Source organism: Populus nigra, chromosome 13 (genome assembly GCF_951802175.1).
Source record: "Populus nigra chromosome 13, ddPopNigr1.1, whole genome shotgun sequence".
NCBI classification, from domain to species: Eukaryota; Viridiplantae; Streptophyta; class Magnoliopsida; order Malpighiales; family Salicaceae; genus Populus; species Populus nigra.
The window spans coordinates 12120958-12137428 of record NC_084864.1 but is presented as its reverse complement, the minus strand read 5'-3'; the positions used below and the strand labels follow the sequence as shown (position 1 = coordinate 12137428).

At 34.2% G+C, this 16471-nt stretch overlaps 2 protein-coding genes across 5 annotated transcripts; one reads left to right on the top strand and one right to left on the bottom strand.

The window, feature by feature from the left end:
• Positions 1–4678: 4678 nt before the first annotated feature.
• On the top strand, positions 4679–8156 carry LOC133671617 (protein NSP-INTERACTING KINASE 1-like). Of its 2 annotated transcripts, none has more exons than XM_062092424.1 (11): positions 4679–5061; positions 5152–5284; positions 5425–5496; positions 5606–5749; positions 5865–5936; positions 6026–6085; positions 6180–6277; positions 6380–6526; positions 6622–6963; positions 7072–7451; positions 7557–8156. In XM_062092424.1, the coding sequence occupies exons 1-11, from the start codon at positions 4950–4952 to the stop codon at positions 7875–7877; spliced, it is 1881 nt and encodes a 626-aa protein (XP_061948408.1). In that variant the 5' UTR covers positions 4679–4949; the 3' UTR covers positions 7878–8156. The 2 variants fall into 2 exon arrangements, with proteins under 2 accessions (XP_061948408.1, XP_061948407.1); XM_062092423.1 differs by having other exon boundaries at positions 4680–5061; positions 6377–6526.
• A 2648-nt stretch (positions 8157–10804) lies between these two features.
• Positions 10805–14663, bottom strand: LOC133671649 (F-box/FBD/LRR-repeat protein At1g13570-like). Of its 3 annotated transcripts, XM_062092461.1 has the most exons (5): positions 14547–14663; positions 13672–13750; positions 11623–12535; positions 11375–11533; positions 10805–11255 (listed from the first exon to the last, which is right to left on the bottom strand). In XM_062092461.1, exons 3-5 carry the CDS (start codon positions 12511–12513, stop codon positions 10980–10982), a joined length of 1326 nt encoding a protein of 441 aa, XP_061948445.1. In that variant the 5' UTR covers positions 12514–12535; positions 13672–13750; positions 14547–14663; the 3' UTR covers positions 10805–10979. The 3 variants fall into 3 exon arrangements, with proteins under 3 accessions (XP_061948445.1, XP_061948443.1, XP_061948444.1); XM_062092459.1 differs by lacking the exon at positions 13672–13750; XM_062092460.1 differs by lacking the exon at positions 14547–14663 and having other exon boundaries at positions 13672–14535.
• Positions 14664–16471: the final 1808 nt, after the last annotated feature.

Here is a 16471-nt window from a genome sequence, read left to right as displayed (position 1 = left end):
CTTGGAAAGCTTTTTTCAAATCATCACGCACATTACAAGTAGTATTATTGAGAAAAAAGAATTGCTGCCACTATTATGAACAATCTACAAAAGTTATTAAGACGTTTGAAAAACTTTTGATATCACCAACTAAGCTAATGGTACTTCAAATGAGCTTTTTCTGATCATCAGCCATTGGATCCCACGATGCAGCATGCATGGTCAACCTTTTATACGGTTCTTTGATGAGAAATGACCCTCTATTACAGTGGACAAGCTGAGAAGACTATCAGGCAGAGGGTTGTGAGATATGGGGACATCAAGATGGGGTCTCTAGGGATTTCTGAACTTTGGTTTGAACGGCCTGAAAATCTCAACTTCTGCTGGATTGCCACTGTCTTAGGGCATATACCAATGTGGGTTTGTACTTACTATTAATAATCAACAACGTAGAAGTAAATGGATCTTCCCTCCTCCATTAAAGCCTCAACAACTTAGCCGAGCATAATTATTTCTTACTCATTTAACTAATCTGGAAGTGCTCACTGCTGCCACAGTGATATCATATTTAGATAATAAGTGTTTTTTAAAATATTTTTTATTTAATATTTTAACATACACGTTAACACAACATCACTACATAGGTATATATAAATAACAATATTAAAGGATAACTCAATTAATTAAATTTTAAATTTGTTTTTTTACAATCACGAGTTGGAGTTTTTTCAGAATTACTAAAAATATATATAATTATTAATTTCAGAATTTGTAAAAATTAATTGAAGTAAATACCAACTAACTCAAACATCCAATAATATATATATATATATATATATATATATATATATATATATATATATATATTATTCCCACTTCCTGCCCTTATTTTACATGTACCCTAGTGATCTCCTCCGCTCTTGTCATCTTGCAATTATACGAGACGCTGGGACCACTTTGAAAACCAATCACAGTAAGACATGTGGCATGAAAGTATAAAGGCTTGCCACTTGTCAAGATCCTAGCTACTAGGCTGTAGAGTTCCATGCCACACCAGCACTGTGGTGCTGTGACCTTATTATTATCGTTAGTTTTCCAAGGACAAACGAAGCAGTGAAGACATGCAATGAAGACAAAAGAAGGGGAAAACTAAACCTTGGATAATTGGAATCAAAATCTAAGGAGGGAGCCCTTCCTTTATAATAAATTTGTTTAGGGAAAGAGACAATTATATATATATATATATATATATATATATATATATATATATATATATTGCCCTTCATGCTGTAATCTTTTTGGTCCCTAATCTCTGGACATATTTGTCATTTTATGACATTAAATTGCTACAATCTTTAATTTCTTCTGCATTCTTGGTCAAATTCCAGTTTCTTTTTTCGTGCTATGATTGCCTGGGTCGTCGTCTTGGCCTTCCTAATTATCCAATATTGTCTAGACTGCCTAAATTTTGTCTGGATTCAAGTTATTTCACCCTCACATGAGCTCAAAAATCACTCGTGAGTACTGTTTTATTTTTTAATTTGGCTATCATTAGATGTTCAATTAATCCTGTTCAGATAAATATTTGTTGTCTTTATCTTCTATAATGGTCGATTAGTCCAAAACTAAATGCAATCTCAGCCAACATACAATTCAAAGCACATCTTATGGTTGCTAGCTAGAATCTTTGTATTCGCCTGAAATTTATGACAATTAAAATCAAAAGAAAGCCAAAACTATAGGGAGATTCACTGTACACCTGCACATATTCCACGATTCATTAACTAGATGGTATAATTATTATTTTTCTCTTTCCAAAAAAAAATTGAATGGCCTTTATTTTAGGGGTATTTTGGTCTTTTTCAAGGCTTATCGATCATTATCATAATATTCTTTTCATTCTGTAAAGCACGATAAAATTATTAATTTACCCTTTAAAAAAATTAAAACTGACATGTTTGGTCTTTTTTATTTTTTCATATTGTAATGCACAATACAATGACTTAGTCGCTATTAAAAGTGAAATTTTTAAAACTTGTATTTAAGGGTTTTTTCTCCTTTTATTATGGCCTTTTTGTTATCATTAACATGAACGAGGACAGTTTGTTTTTTGCTAAAAATAAAATATTATTTAAATGACAAAGTGGCTAGCGCGTATAGCACACACACTAGTGGGAGATACTTATGATCTTTTGGTGGTGCATGCAGCTTCTCTTGGCAGCCAAAATCTCCCTTCCATTAGTCGTTGGAATCATCACAACATCTTTTTTTGTACTGGAGTTGCACGTGTTAGGGAGGTGAGATGGTTTGTCCTTGGTGGTCTCTTTTCTTTTTTCCCCCTCTCTTGTCTCTTTTTTTCCTTTGAAATTCTTACTGGCCATTCAAAAACTCGGAGTTTTCCTTATAGCTATTTATATTTCAATTTTGATCATTATTTTTTTTTATTTCTAATTCTTATTCTTAACCCTCTTGTAATTTTTTTATTTATTTTTAATTTCATCCTTTAAACTCAATCTATGATATTTTTTTCAATATGGTCCTCATTTTTTCAATTTCACCCTTTAATAAAAAAAATTATTGATGTCCTCTAATTTGTTTTTTATTTATATTTTGATCCTCATTGTTTTTATTGCTATTTTTGGTTTTGGATCCTTTTGTATAATTTTTTTTTTAATTTTATCATTTAATATTTGATTGCTTAAGGATTGAGTTTTGTGATTTTTTTTCATATATGGTGTTTTTAGTCTAATGACCCGGGTTATAAGTTTGAAAAGTTAACACAGGTTAACATCAATTTCTTTTACTTATTTTCTTTTACGATTTCATCATTCGATATTGGCTTTTTAAAAAAGAATTGCTTTGTGATTTTCTTTGTTTTCTTTTCTATCAGATTATCCCGATCTCATGACCTGGGTTGTAGGTTTGCATGCTAACTTGGGTTAGCTTGCCATTTATTGCTTAGGTTATAGGTTTGTAATGCTAACTCAGGTAAACTCGAGCTCTTATTTTGTTTTTTTTAATCTAATTTTGTCCTACGTATTTAATTGACTAAGAATTAAATTATATTTATTAAAAAAAAGTTTTTTCCCATATCATTATGATCATTTTTTTTATTTAACCTATCTATTATTGTTTATTTTTTTAATTATTTGATTAAAATAAAACTAATTTATTTAATCTACTTGGTTTTATTTTATTTTATTTATAAAATAAAAAAAATAACCCCGCCTCTCGCTAGCAGCTACACATCTAATGAGAGCTAAATGCCACTAGACATTATTTATTCGGCCAAGTGCTTAATTTGATGCATGTGACATTGACATATGACAAATTTCGATACTTATGGCACAATCAAATACATGACAGCCCCTTTTCTTACCAGAAGCAACAACAACGACCACATTAATTAAGGCTTCTTCTAGGGCTGAAAATCAGCTTGTTTTGGATGTGGGTTTTTAATTAATCTGTCATAAGTTCACATAATTATTGCAACAAGACAGATGAACATGCTCAAAGTCTGGATTCCCAAATGATCACAGATCTCTAGCAGTCCTACAAAAGCCTTTAATTCCACCATTTTTACAAGCATGCTGTAATGCACGCAGCCAATGATGCTTTCTTCCTTCTTTCTTTCTTCTTTTGAACTGCTCATGCTCGATGATACCGTTATGTATCGAAGTGCTTTAGTAATTTGAGAGAGAGGAACGCGGTTGTTAATTTGATATATTTTAAAATAAAAATTTATTTGAAATTGCAACCATTATTATTTCATGTAAAAACACGCTATTATACTGCAGCTTTTGCTTTTAAAAGTTTTTCTTTTTGGGTTGGAACGACTGTCTGTCGAAGAAAAGAAGACTCTCTGTGTGTGACAGTTAGCTGGTAGTGGTTGGCTGTATGGAATCTATAAAAGCAATCCCCCAACATTTTACAGCACAAAAGTGACTACATATACAAACAATGGCAAGAGCATATAGTAATATAAAAATGTTTAATGCCAACAAAGATACTCATGGTGTCATGGTCCTAAGATAGTGGGTGACCAAATCCACCATCATCAATCTCGAGCCTCAAGTTTTTCTGCCTCGAGATCCTCACATTCTCAAAAAAATAAAGAGTAAAAGGTTAAAAATTAAAATTTAGAAAAATGGGGTTTGGGTCTTTTTGCTGTATGGCCAAACTCAAGAGAATGTTGGATTCCTCTGCCTCAAGCAATGCATTTTGATCTCATCACAGAGACACTACCTTTAGTGATAACCATGCACATCCTGGAAAAGTACACACAGACATGACAATAATCCTCATGTTGTTGTATTTTTTTTTGGTACAAAGTAGTACAACAACAACAACATATGCATAACCTATCTCCATGTCTATAACAAGAAGACTGATGACTCACAAACCCAGAAAGAATTTTGATTCACTCTATGCATACAGATAATTTAAACTATCTTAATATTTTGTAATTATTATAATTTTCATGCCTAGTTGCCTTTTGTTTGTCACTACTGTGGCGAGTAATATAAAATTCACAGCTACAGGTAAAAAATATGCTTTCTGGGGCAATGCATGATTAACTCAGAAATGGGAATTTCCAATTCTCTCCTTGGATTAAGAATATTGCCTAGATTTATTTACTTTTGGTGCTTTTAAGATTAAGTCCGTATACAATATAGTATGGCTATATATATTATTCTTTTCTTTAACCTATACTGACTAAATGACAGGCATGCTAATGCTAGTTCCCTTTATTATACAGCCAAAACATTGGTTCTTTTCTTGGGTCTGACACAGAAAAGATTTTGGTGAATGGATTTCTGGCCTGTAAGGCAAGACGTGGGTTCAAATCTAAGTATTACGTTATACAAAAGTAATCCATTTCAAAGGTGATTTCTCTAGTAGCTAAAACAGTTGCCATTTGCAGAAAAATTTAGCATTTCTTGTTTTGTTCTGTGGTTCTTGTACACTTCATGACTGCAATGGCAATGAGGAGAAGAGAAGTTGGTCTCTATTTTGTGGCTTGCTTGTGGCTTCTGACTACTGTAAATGGATTGCTGACTCCTAAAGGAGTAAACTATGAAGGTAACTTCAAAATTCTTTCCTTTCCCTTGGCTTCAAATTAATATGAAGAAAAATGGAAGGCCTTTTCTGACATGGGTGTTCATTTTTCAGTTCAAGCTTTAATGGGAATAAAAGCTTCTTTAGATGACCCTCATGGGGTTCTTGAGAATTGGGATGGAGATGCTGTTGATCCATGTAGCTGGACTATGGTCACTTGCTCTTCTGAGAGTCTTGTCATCGGCCTGTAAGTCTTCTACAATCTCATATTTCATGGACAAAAATCTCAAAACATAGACTGCATGTCATGAAACCGATATGGATTGCTAGTAATTTAGGAACAAGAAATGATCATTTATTGAGGATGCTGAAATGGCCTTGTTGCAGGGGAACTCCTAGCCAGAATTTATCTGGAACTCTTTCTCCAACTATTGGCAACTTGACAAATCTTCAGACTGTGTAAGTATTCAAGAAACAAACGGACAGTTCTACAGTTTTGAAGAGAGAAAGTTCCTTCTATGTTACTTGTATTAAGTCTTAACATTTGGGATGTTACATGTATTTTCAGGCTCCTGCAGAGCAATAATATTACAGGACCAATTCCTGCGGAGATAGGAAAGCTCTCAAAGCTTCACACACTTGATCTTTCTAATAACTTCTTTACTGGGAAAATTCCTTCCTCTTTAGGCCATCTGAGGAATCTAGAATACATGTGAGCTTGAAATTTTGCAGTTACAATATTAAGCTCGAAGTACTTTGTTGTTGCATCCTAAAGAATCTCTCTCCTTTGGGTCTAATTTTGACTTGGGTTCTTTGATCTGGATTAGGAGGCTAAATAATAACAGTCTCTCTGGAGAATTCCCAATGTCATTGGCTAACATGACCCAGCTTGTGTTACTGTATGTCTCTTGATCCTATTCTTGTAAATCAAAGATTTATAACCTGATTAAAATGTGTTATTAAAAGATTTTTTGTCTGTGGATTTCAGTGACTTGTCATTCAATAACCTGAGTGGCCCTGTACCAAGATTTCCTACCAAAACATTCAGGTAAATCTCTCTCCTCTTCCTCTCTCTTTCTCTGAATAGTGAATTGGAAGGCCAACTTTAAATGAATCTTCTGTTGCATTTCTTATTCTTGCAGCATTTCTGGAAACCCTCTAATCTGTCCAACAGGTTCTGAACCAGAATGCTATGGGACAACCCTAATGCCAATATCCATGAACTTGAATAACACACCAAGTAAGGAAAATGGAATGTGCTATCCTAATTTAATAATTCGATTCACAATTTACAACTTGCTTTGGATTGATAATGATAGTAATCTCATCACATCTTTAGCAGCCCAACCTGCAGAAAGACCGAAGAGTCACCAAATAGCTCTTGCATTTGGCTCAAGCGTTGGTTCTGTCTCACTTCTTATTCTTGTGTTTGGATTATTTTTGTGGTGGAGACAAAGGAACAATCAACCTACATTTTTTGATGTTAAAGGTGTGTAACATATATAACCCTTTAATTTTACTAAATACTTGCTATGGTAGCTAATCTTATAGTAAATATGATGGTGCAATTCTGTGACTCGTCAGATCGCCAACACGAGGAAGTTTCTCTTGGAAACTTGAGGAAATTTCAGTTTAGAGAACTTCAGATTTCGACAAACAACTTCAGCAATAAGAACATACTAGGAAAAGGAGGTTTTGGCAATGTGTACAAAGGGATTCTCCATGATGGGACTGTTGTAGCTGTCAAGAGGCTTAAAGATGGCAGTGCCAGTGGAGGAGAGATTCAATTCCAAACAGAAGTTGAGATGATCAGCTTAGCAGTGCACCGGAACCTCCTTAGGCTCTATGGATTTTGTATGACACCAACAGAAAGACTTCTAGTTTATCCATACATGTCCAATGGCAGCGTCGCTTCACGTCTCAAAGGTAGTCGAGTTTGATTTCTATTGCTATGATTGTCAGTATCGTTAGCCTAAAATGGCAAAATGCATATTTTGAGTAGCTAAACTGATGATCCTGTATTATTTTTGGAAGGGAAACCAGTCTTGGATTGGGGCACCAGGAAGAGAATTGCCTTAGGAGCTGCGAGGGGACTATTGTACCTCCATGAGCAGTGTGATCCAAAGATAATCCACAGGGATGTTAAGGCTGCAAATATATTGCTTGATGATTATTGTGAAGCTGTGGTTGGTGATTTTGGGTTGGCAAAGCTTTTGGATCATCAAGATTCACATGTCACTACTGCCGTGAGAGGCACTGTCGGGCATATAGCACCTGAATATCTTTCAACTGGTCAATCCTCAGATAAAACAGATGTTTTTGGATTTGGTATCCTGCTTCTTGAATTAATCACAGGCCAAAGAGCACTAGAGTTTGGCAAGGCAGCCAATCAGAAAGGAGCCATGCTAGATTGGGTGATTACAATCTACTTTATATCAATTCTGCCTATAAATGCTTTAGAAATCTTTGCTCTATAGTCTGCAGTTCAGTTCTCTGATATCTGTTGATTATAATTGCAGGTAAAGAAGATTCATCAAGAGAAAAAGCTTGAAATGCTTGTAGACAAGGATCTAAAGGGAAATTATGATAGAATTGAGCTTGAGGAGATGGTACAAGTTGCCCTCTTGTGCACCCAATACCTTCCAAGCCAAAGACCTAAAATGTATGAAGTAGTTAAAATGCTTGAAGGAGATGGGCTAGCGGAAAGCTGGGAAGCTTCTCAAAGAGCAGAAGCAACCAAGTCCAAACCCCACGAGTTCTCCTCGTCAGATCGATATTCTGATCTCACCGATGACTCATCATTACTAGTCCAAGCAATGGAGCTCTCTGGCCCAAGGTGAATTTCCTTACAAAAATTCAATATATTTTCTCTTCTTTTTTTCTTCATTTAAAGAGATTTAGAATAATAGAAAATCATTATAGGTGAAGCTGTTTTGTGATAGTGTTTTCATGATTGAGGTTTCTTTTGATGTATAATAGTGGTATAATCTAGGCTCCAAAGGACTTGATGTTTTCATCAAATTGTACAGATCCTGTTTTGAGAAACTGACAGTACTTAAAAATCCTTTTATTTGTATTCCTACTGAGTGACAATTCTATGAGGATCCAATTTACTTTGAGAGCCAATGTGTTCGATATACTTAGACTTCAGTTTTCGCAATTCGAAGTGATCACATCTCCTGTAAAAATAATGCTCCTTAGCCTTGATGATCGTGGACTACTATTTTCTGAGCCAAATCATTGACTTCGAAATAATATGAGCAGTATGTGTTGGTGTGTCAAGAAGTGTTCTTCAGCTAAAACTTTGGTATAGTAGCAAGCAAACTAGAGAACAACAATTCTAAAGAGGATTAAGAAAGAAAAAAAACCTTTCTAGCCTACAAAAAAGTCCACGTCCTTTGTAGAAGTCGTAGCACTCCATGTCCGATTCTTTTGCCGAGAACAAAGATTGGATCAGTTCTGGAAATTTGCAAATACCTTCAAAAGTTTAACCTTCTAAATGGCAAATAACATTGCAGAAGCTCCCACAGACGAAGCGTAAAAAATGGAACAATCGCATGAAATGCTTGGTCAGTTTAGGATGATAAAAAGGTTTATGGTGTTCTACTTCAGAAAAATCACACGAAGACTCGCCATAATTGGCAAGCCATTCAGGTTTCACCCCTTTTTGGTCCATGAATGTATGGCCATTTTGTATGCAGCAATTCAGAGCACACTAAAAACTCAGGAGCTGCATGATAAAGAGAGGACCGACGGTTGAGAAATACAATTTCATCAACCATGCAAGCTTGATACCGAACTGCCTTTGCTTTCCTATGTCCTTCCATTGACCTTGAATTTCCTCTGATGCGTTTGGCAACCCTATCTATCCAGCCAGCACAGAGAGCTTCACGTTAGACCCTTCCTCGTTGTCTTTTAGATTCTTTTCGAAGAGCTCTCACGGGACAAATCCCTCCAAGCTTGCTCTAGATCCTCCATGGTTCCATGAGTCCATAATTAATCCTACTCAGACAAATTTACATCTTTTATAAAGTCTACTCGAAGAAGTATATGTAGCAGATTTTCGGTCCATCTCAAACTCCTCCAAAACACATGAGAAAAGGATTAGGCAAGCTTCGCTGCTGCAGCTGTTGCAACTGCATGTCCTAGAGTAACAGTTGGTCTCGCATGATTTTTCTTATTCTGTTTCCTCATCATTTGGATAACAGTAAGGAGAAATCGAGAGTGGCGAGGACTCATGGGATAACGAATCATGGCCTTTCCCAGGAGTGTCGGTTTTCCTGTGCAATCAAGTGCTTGCAGAGCCTTCAAGCAATGGTCTGCTTCTTCCACAGCAGCAGTTGTTGGAGTTCGAAATGGGAAATTCTCCACCTTGATTGCGTAAAATAATAATAATTAAAAAATGAAACAGGTTAGTTGAACAAGTGGATAGAAGAAATTTGTGCATGGCTATGATGATGATGAAAAAAACATAAGGGCTGTCCGTTTGAGGCCCAAACTTAAAGCAATCTGTCCCCTTTTTGCACAGAGGCGCTGTCCGTTAAATTTTTGGCCGGCGACAACAAATCATCAAGCGGACTGCTCTCCGGTTCAAGTAGACTCAAACCAACAATCCTCAGACCGAATCCCAATTCCGTGCAAATTCCTAGAGGTCTAGCAATTGACACAGTTCACAATGCAAAATTAAGATATTTACACATGAATTGTCAATACAACATTACTTTTCTTGAGAAATGGTTATCTTCCATTAACCTATATTCTTAGAGTACATCAACTTTTCTTATTAATCACACATGAGCACTCTCTTTTTTTTTTTTTATCAATAGCACCGTTATTGGTTGAGAAATTTGTGAATTTTAAATATTGAAGGATTAATTTGAAAAAATAATATAAATTACATAAAAAAATCCAAAACAAAAAATAACAATTAAAAAATTATGGATCAAAATTAAAATATAAAATAAATATTATTTTTAATTAAAAGATGAAATTAAAAAGAAAAATTAATTGAACAAAATGAAAAAAAAAATCTGCCCATTGACATCAATTTTAGTTTTTTTTTTCCAATGATATTTTAATTTTTTTATTGTTCATTTAAAATGAAAAAAAAATATTTTTTTTGGTTAATTAATAACTAATATACCTTGTAAAAAAATTAAAATATTTTTAAAAACTAGTGTTAAGTTTTTTAAGTGAAGAAACAACACCGTGAAATCATCACTTCCAATAAATAGTGATTTCACTCGTGAGCCAAGTAAAAATGCCTCTCCAATTAGCTTTTCGTATTGTCACTGACACATTGTTAGAGCAAGCAAGCGTTGAGCTATAGAGAAACTTAGCTACATTTTCTTGGCCCAAATCCACTTTAAATCCATAGGTTCAATTGCTGTACCACACTAGTGTTATAAATGGGGGTAGGTTCTTCACCTTCTAGCATATTGTCGAAGTCTGATCTATCTCTGCCTTCCCCTTTCCCAGGTGTACATGTTCTTACCAGTAGAAATCATCTATCAAAACCCAACACTCAAAAAACTTATTTTGCAGACCATTCGTATTCACAACTAAGATGTATACCAGCAATATGCTGAGGAAAATATTACATTTCACAGTGGAAAATGCAGAACGCAACCAAAATCTCCTGGTTATAGCTCACAGAATTGACCTGTTCACTGTTAGCAAAATATTTTTACCTGCAATTAAAGGATCAAGAGCTGACATGCCTTAGCCCCTTCAGCATGAAAAGCCCACGTCCAAAATAACAAAAATGTACCTTGAACCAAGTCTGTAAATTTTGTATTCAAAGGAAAGATGACTATAACCAAGTTCAGAACCGTGGATAAGTTTAACTAGTTTAATAACCTTTACATTAAAATTTACAATGGAAAATGTGAAGAACACAACATCAACAGCAAACTTGGCAATGCCATCATGAGAAAAAAAACTTATAGAGCTAAACTAATAAACTTGACATGTTTTGAAGCTCGCTCAACTTCCTGCAAGAATGATTCAGAAATTCTCTCACCTTTGAATTTTACAATAGTCATTGACTCGAGCACCGGTGAATGAGCAAGTATGAGTCTGAGAAATTCCCACTCGATTCTTGTGCCAATAATGCCTCGGATCTTCACCACTTTGAGTTGGTTAAAATAAAAGTCACTCTGGAGCTGTGCTGTCACCAAATCCATGACAGGTTTGGAAATATCATCACATGGGTAAACCTAAGCATGCCAACAAGAGAATTCCTATAAGAATATCAATTTAAGTAACTCGATTTTCTATTCCATAGACTGAAAAATTGGTATATAAATGTTTACAATTATTTTGTCAAGTAACTCACAGTAACAAGAAGATCTTCCAAATTTGGGGAGCTTCTGAGTATAGAAATGGAAGCCGCTATGCCTTTTAAACTAGCAAATCTTATTTCTTTTAGTTCAAGGGCCAAGAGGCTGTTGAATGGAGCAGGGAGTCTTTCTGGCACATCTTTATTGGCAAGAAACTGGGAAAAAAATGCATGAGAAAACAACAGATAAGCTTAAAACTGTTTGTCCACTTCAAGTTCTAGAAAAAAAACAGAGAACTGCATACCTCAAGAAATTGATTGGATAAGCTTAGCCTGTTTATACCATGCAGATAACCAAAAACTCTGAATAAAGTGCAAACTTTCCCTTGTTCGGGAGGCTGACGTGTGATCCCCCCATTCATAGGTAACATACGAATATCAACACTGGCTAGAAGCAAGCTATCTCCCAGACAGATATCTTCAAATGCAGAATCTATTTTCACATATTTCAGGTTTGGGTTATATATCCTTACGCAAGCCAGATGATGAAGGTTCAACAGTGTCAGCTTCTCAAGAACAGGGCAGTTACGGATTAAATGTTCCAGTGTATCGCTTATTATGAAAACATGATTGAGCTGAAGGATTTTAAGGCAATCAAATCCTTTGAATGATGAAGGAAGCCTTAATATGCAACCATATAGCTCCAAGTGACTGAGTTTTGGACCACAGAAAACAGAATCAGGCAGCTTAAAATGCTTAATGACACTGAACTCCTGGATAATTAACTCCTTGATACCTTTCTCTGTTAAAAACCTTATCCATTGGTCTAAATCGGAATAGTTTGGACAGCAATAAGCCGCAAGCTTGAACTTCTCTATTGGTCCATTGTGATTGGAGTGAACATGATCGATGATTTTCCTAATCTCTATCCATCTGGATGTTTTGTCTGATATAGAATAGTGGATGCATTTATCATCCAAAATGAACTGTGAAAGATTAGTCCACTTATATCTCCACTTACTGGATAGTATACTAGTCCTTGCAGCATCTCTAAGAGGCAAGCACACAAGGATGGTATCCAATACATCCCATGGCAGATTGCTGATCCTATCAATCTCTAGTTGCTTTTCCGTCTCAGCAAGATTCTCATGTTTCTTCATTATCTTTTTTGTAAGTTCTTCAGCTAAATTTAACATATCTAACAATGAGCATGATAACCTGCAAAACACATGTGCATTAAAATCACCACAAACATAGCAACAAATAAAGCCAAACTGATTAGGTAACAGAAATATAATAAGAATGATAACATCACTATTAATAGGTAAATTATGAAGTTTAAACAGAAATAACTGATCTAAGCAGGAAAAAAACACCCTTCATTAAATCACATGTGCTAGCAGCTAGCATGCGCCTAGGAGGAAGCACGTGAAATTCACTTGGTTACATAAATAAATACTATATCAGTATCATCTATAGATTGTAGAATACATTCTCAACCAAGAGCTGTAAGTTGTAAGTGTAGATTAATAGAACAAAAATGAAAATTACTCAATTTGTATCAGCTAAAAACATAATCTTCCAAAGGCACGCGCGCGCGCGCGCACAAATTTATTTTAAAAAAAAATAAGAGATTTTTTACCTCCGAAAATGTCTAAATACTCACCGATAAAGTTGTATTGTATGTTTAACATCTCAGTGACAATAACCAACAATCATCATAACTATCTTCATAAAAAATTTATTTACATGTCATCTAGGGAAAAATAATGGCAGGAAATTGTAAGTGAGATCAATTGAGAAAGTCTTTGATCACATATATCTCTGCAGAAAAACAAAATCAAAAAATTCTTGAAACTCATGCCAGGACACATCTGAGCTGGTTTATCACATTTATCCTAATTAATAGGCTATTTCACCTAGCAATGTAATCTGTGATCCATAGAACCAAACCCGAAGTACCTTAAGTAATGAAAGCAGAAACATCACACTTAAAAAACACAAAGTAATTGCTGGTCAGGAGGACCAAACAAGGAAGAAACAAAACCCCTTTTTTTTAGGGGGGGGATTTAAAAAGAACTGAACAACCGGCAATCAATTAAAACCAATGCAGGGGATAAACAACTGATTTGCTTCACATCCCAGACATACATGCGTTGCATACATGTGTAGTATGTCAACATACAAACGCACAGCAATTGTATTACATCCATAGCTGGGATGCAACAATGGCAACAAGCACCTCTATCACTGGTGTTCTCCAATCAGTTCATAAGCACAGAGGAGATTCTTGGAGTTTCCATGTAATCGGTAAATTACTAAATGATGAGCAGATAAAGAGAAAATAAACATACCGCCTTTGTTGAATCGCATGGTTGCAAAATTCTTGAAACTCATACTAGGACACATCTGAGCTGGTTTATCACATTTATCCTAATTAAAATACCATTTTACCTCAACAATCCATAATCCATAAAACTAAACCCCAAAAAGGAATTTGAAACAACACACTTGCTGCATAAGGTAACTTCTCTCCATAGGGACCAAACAAGGAAAAAACATAACTCTTCGAGGGGTAATATAAAAAACAACCAAACAAGCGGCAGTCGATTTAGACCAACGCTGGGGACCATCACGCATTTTGCTTGGCATCCCAATAGTGCATGAATTGCATACATGTGTGGTGCATCAATGTATGAGACTGACCGCACCTGTATTAATGCATTACTGGTATGCAACTACCGCAACCAATACCATTATCACTGGTGTTCTCTTGCCAGTTCACAAGCATAGAGAAGCTTCATGGGGTTTCAAATTTATTGGCAAATCACTAAAAAGCGAGCAGATAAAAAGAAACAAATTCAGATTATTTTAGATTTCAGAGGAAAACCTAGATTGTTTGCCTTTTGGTTCTATTTATGCAAATGATCTTGTTACTTGAAACAAAGCAAAAATTTATGATAAAAACTCCAAATATCACAGCCCATTTATTTTCCTTCGTTTCCTTAACAAACAAACAGTCTTTCCTACAATTCTTCCACAAAATCAAATTCAAGCTCAAGCCAATTAAACAGATGATCAAAACACAAACTTTTAGCTTCCTTATCTATCAAAACTCAATACAACAGCGACACGATTTCATCTTACTAAATCAAGAAACTAAAATTTAGCCAATAAGCATATTTTTTTAACCATAAAACGAGAAGAGAAGAGAAGATTGAGATGTCACCCTTGTAAGAAGATGGTGACCGGAGATGGTGTCCACAGGATTGCAATAGCGTCCTTGTTTCTGTCTGTATGCCAGAGTGTGGACCCGTGTTCAAGAGAGGGGTTTTCCGTCTAAAAATATGGCATCGATCCAAAATTATAACAAGAGCTCAGGTTTTACTATGCATTGTCAACTGTAAACTACTATTTTGCCCTTAGTTCGCAAAATTATTTAGCTTTTTTGTTTCAAGAGAAATAGGTATTTTTTATGGAACCCATTAATCATTATAATAATAATTAGGGTTAAATAGTTTTTTTATAAAAAGTATTGTATCGTATAATTATTTTATTACTGTTGACGTCAAAATAACATTAAACTTTTAAATGAGTTTTTTTTTCTTTGATTTAATTTTAAATCAGTTAGATTACATCATTGCCTTTAAAAATTTTAAAAAAAATTACCTTTGATTTAGGGTTATTTTATCTTTTCCATTTGATTATTTGATAGTCATTGTATATCATTAAAACAAAAAAGATAATTTCATAAGTAAGAAAAAAAAATAAAAAAACAACCGGAAGCGGATGAACAATGTTTGTCAAGTTTAGACGGCCTACGCATCGCTTTTCAATGACCAAAACCTTACTTCCAAGGTTGTGACCAAAGCATCTTGGTCTCCCCTCCACGTACAAGCAGCGTGTGTGGTTTAATTGTTGTGGATTAGTATATGTGGCTTTTTGTTTTTTTTTTCTTTTTAATGCTGACCTTAAAAAAAATTAATTAAACCCTTAAGTTTGTTGTTCTTAAGATCTAGTCCCTATTCTCTTTAATATAATTTTTTATTTAAAATAATTTATGAAATTAAAAAAAAATCAATTTCACCCCAATATAATTTTTTATTTGTTAGATTTGATTCTTTCTTTTTATTACTATTTGTTTTATTTTATATGATTTTTAAAATTTTTTTTTTCTTACAATTTCATCATTCTTAAGTTTTTTTCCTATCAAATCAAATCCTTTTTTATTGTTATTTTTGACCTTGCAAGATTTTTTAGATTGATTTTTTTATTATTATTCCATCCTCCAACATTTAATTGACCGAGTGTTTAGCTTTTTAGTTCAGTCTAAATCTAAAATTTAACGGATTGTAGATTTAAGAGATTTACCTTGGTTTACGAAGTTGACACGAGCTTCCTTGGTTTTTTCTCATTTTTTAAGCTTTTTTGTTTTGTATATGCCCGATTAAAATAAAAAAACAAATAAAATGATAATAGAATAGTTAATTTAGAAATGAGGTTTTAAGGATTAAAACTTTTGAACGTGATTTATTTTTAAGAACATCAACAAGATAAGATAACTAGTTAAAAGAAAAACACCTAAATTTAAAAGAAAAGGTTTGTAAATCATAGTATATAGGTGATATAAATAAACTCTTGGCTTCTTAAAGAAGCCAAGAGTGGCCAGTTATCGGGGAGAAATTTCTTTAATTTTTCTTTAAAAATCCAAAGCAAATACTTGAAATAAAAGATCAGAAGAGTTTAGAAGGAGATTTATTTAGGAAAGCGAAGGAAAAACTATAGGAATGATTGCTTGAGAGGAGACGGTTTGGAGAAGAAAAGGAAGGAGGAGAGAGGGGAAGAAAAAAAACTTGTTTTCTTGTCATGTTCTTCCTAAGAAATTGTGGTTAAAAGGTGAGAATCCTAATCAAAGCTTAACTTAAAGTTTTAGCATGAATTTATGGGATTATGTATTGTTTTGCATTATAGAAAAATTTAATTATATGAATTGATTGTTTTAATGACTAATTTAATGCTTGAAACATGTTTATTAGAGTAAATAAATAATGGGTATAGTATCAATTTGAGGCAAAATGAAGAAAAAATCTTGCCTCCCTTATTAGTCATAGGTTCAGCCAAGGAAATATAATGGGAAGGGGAGAATAGTTTTCT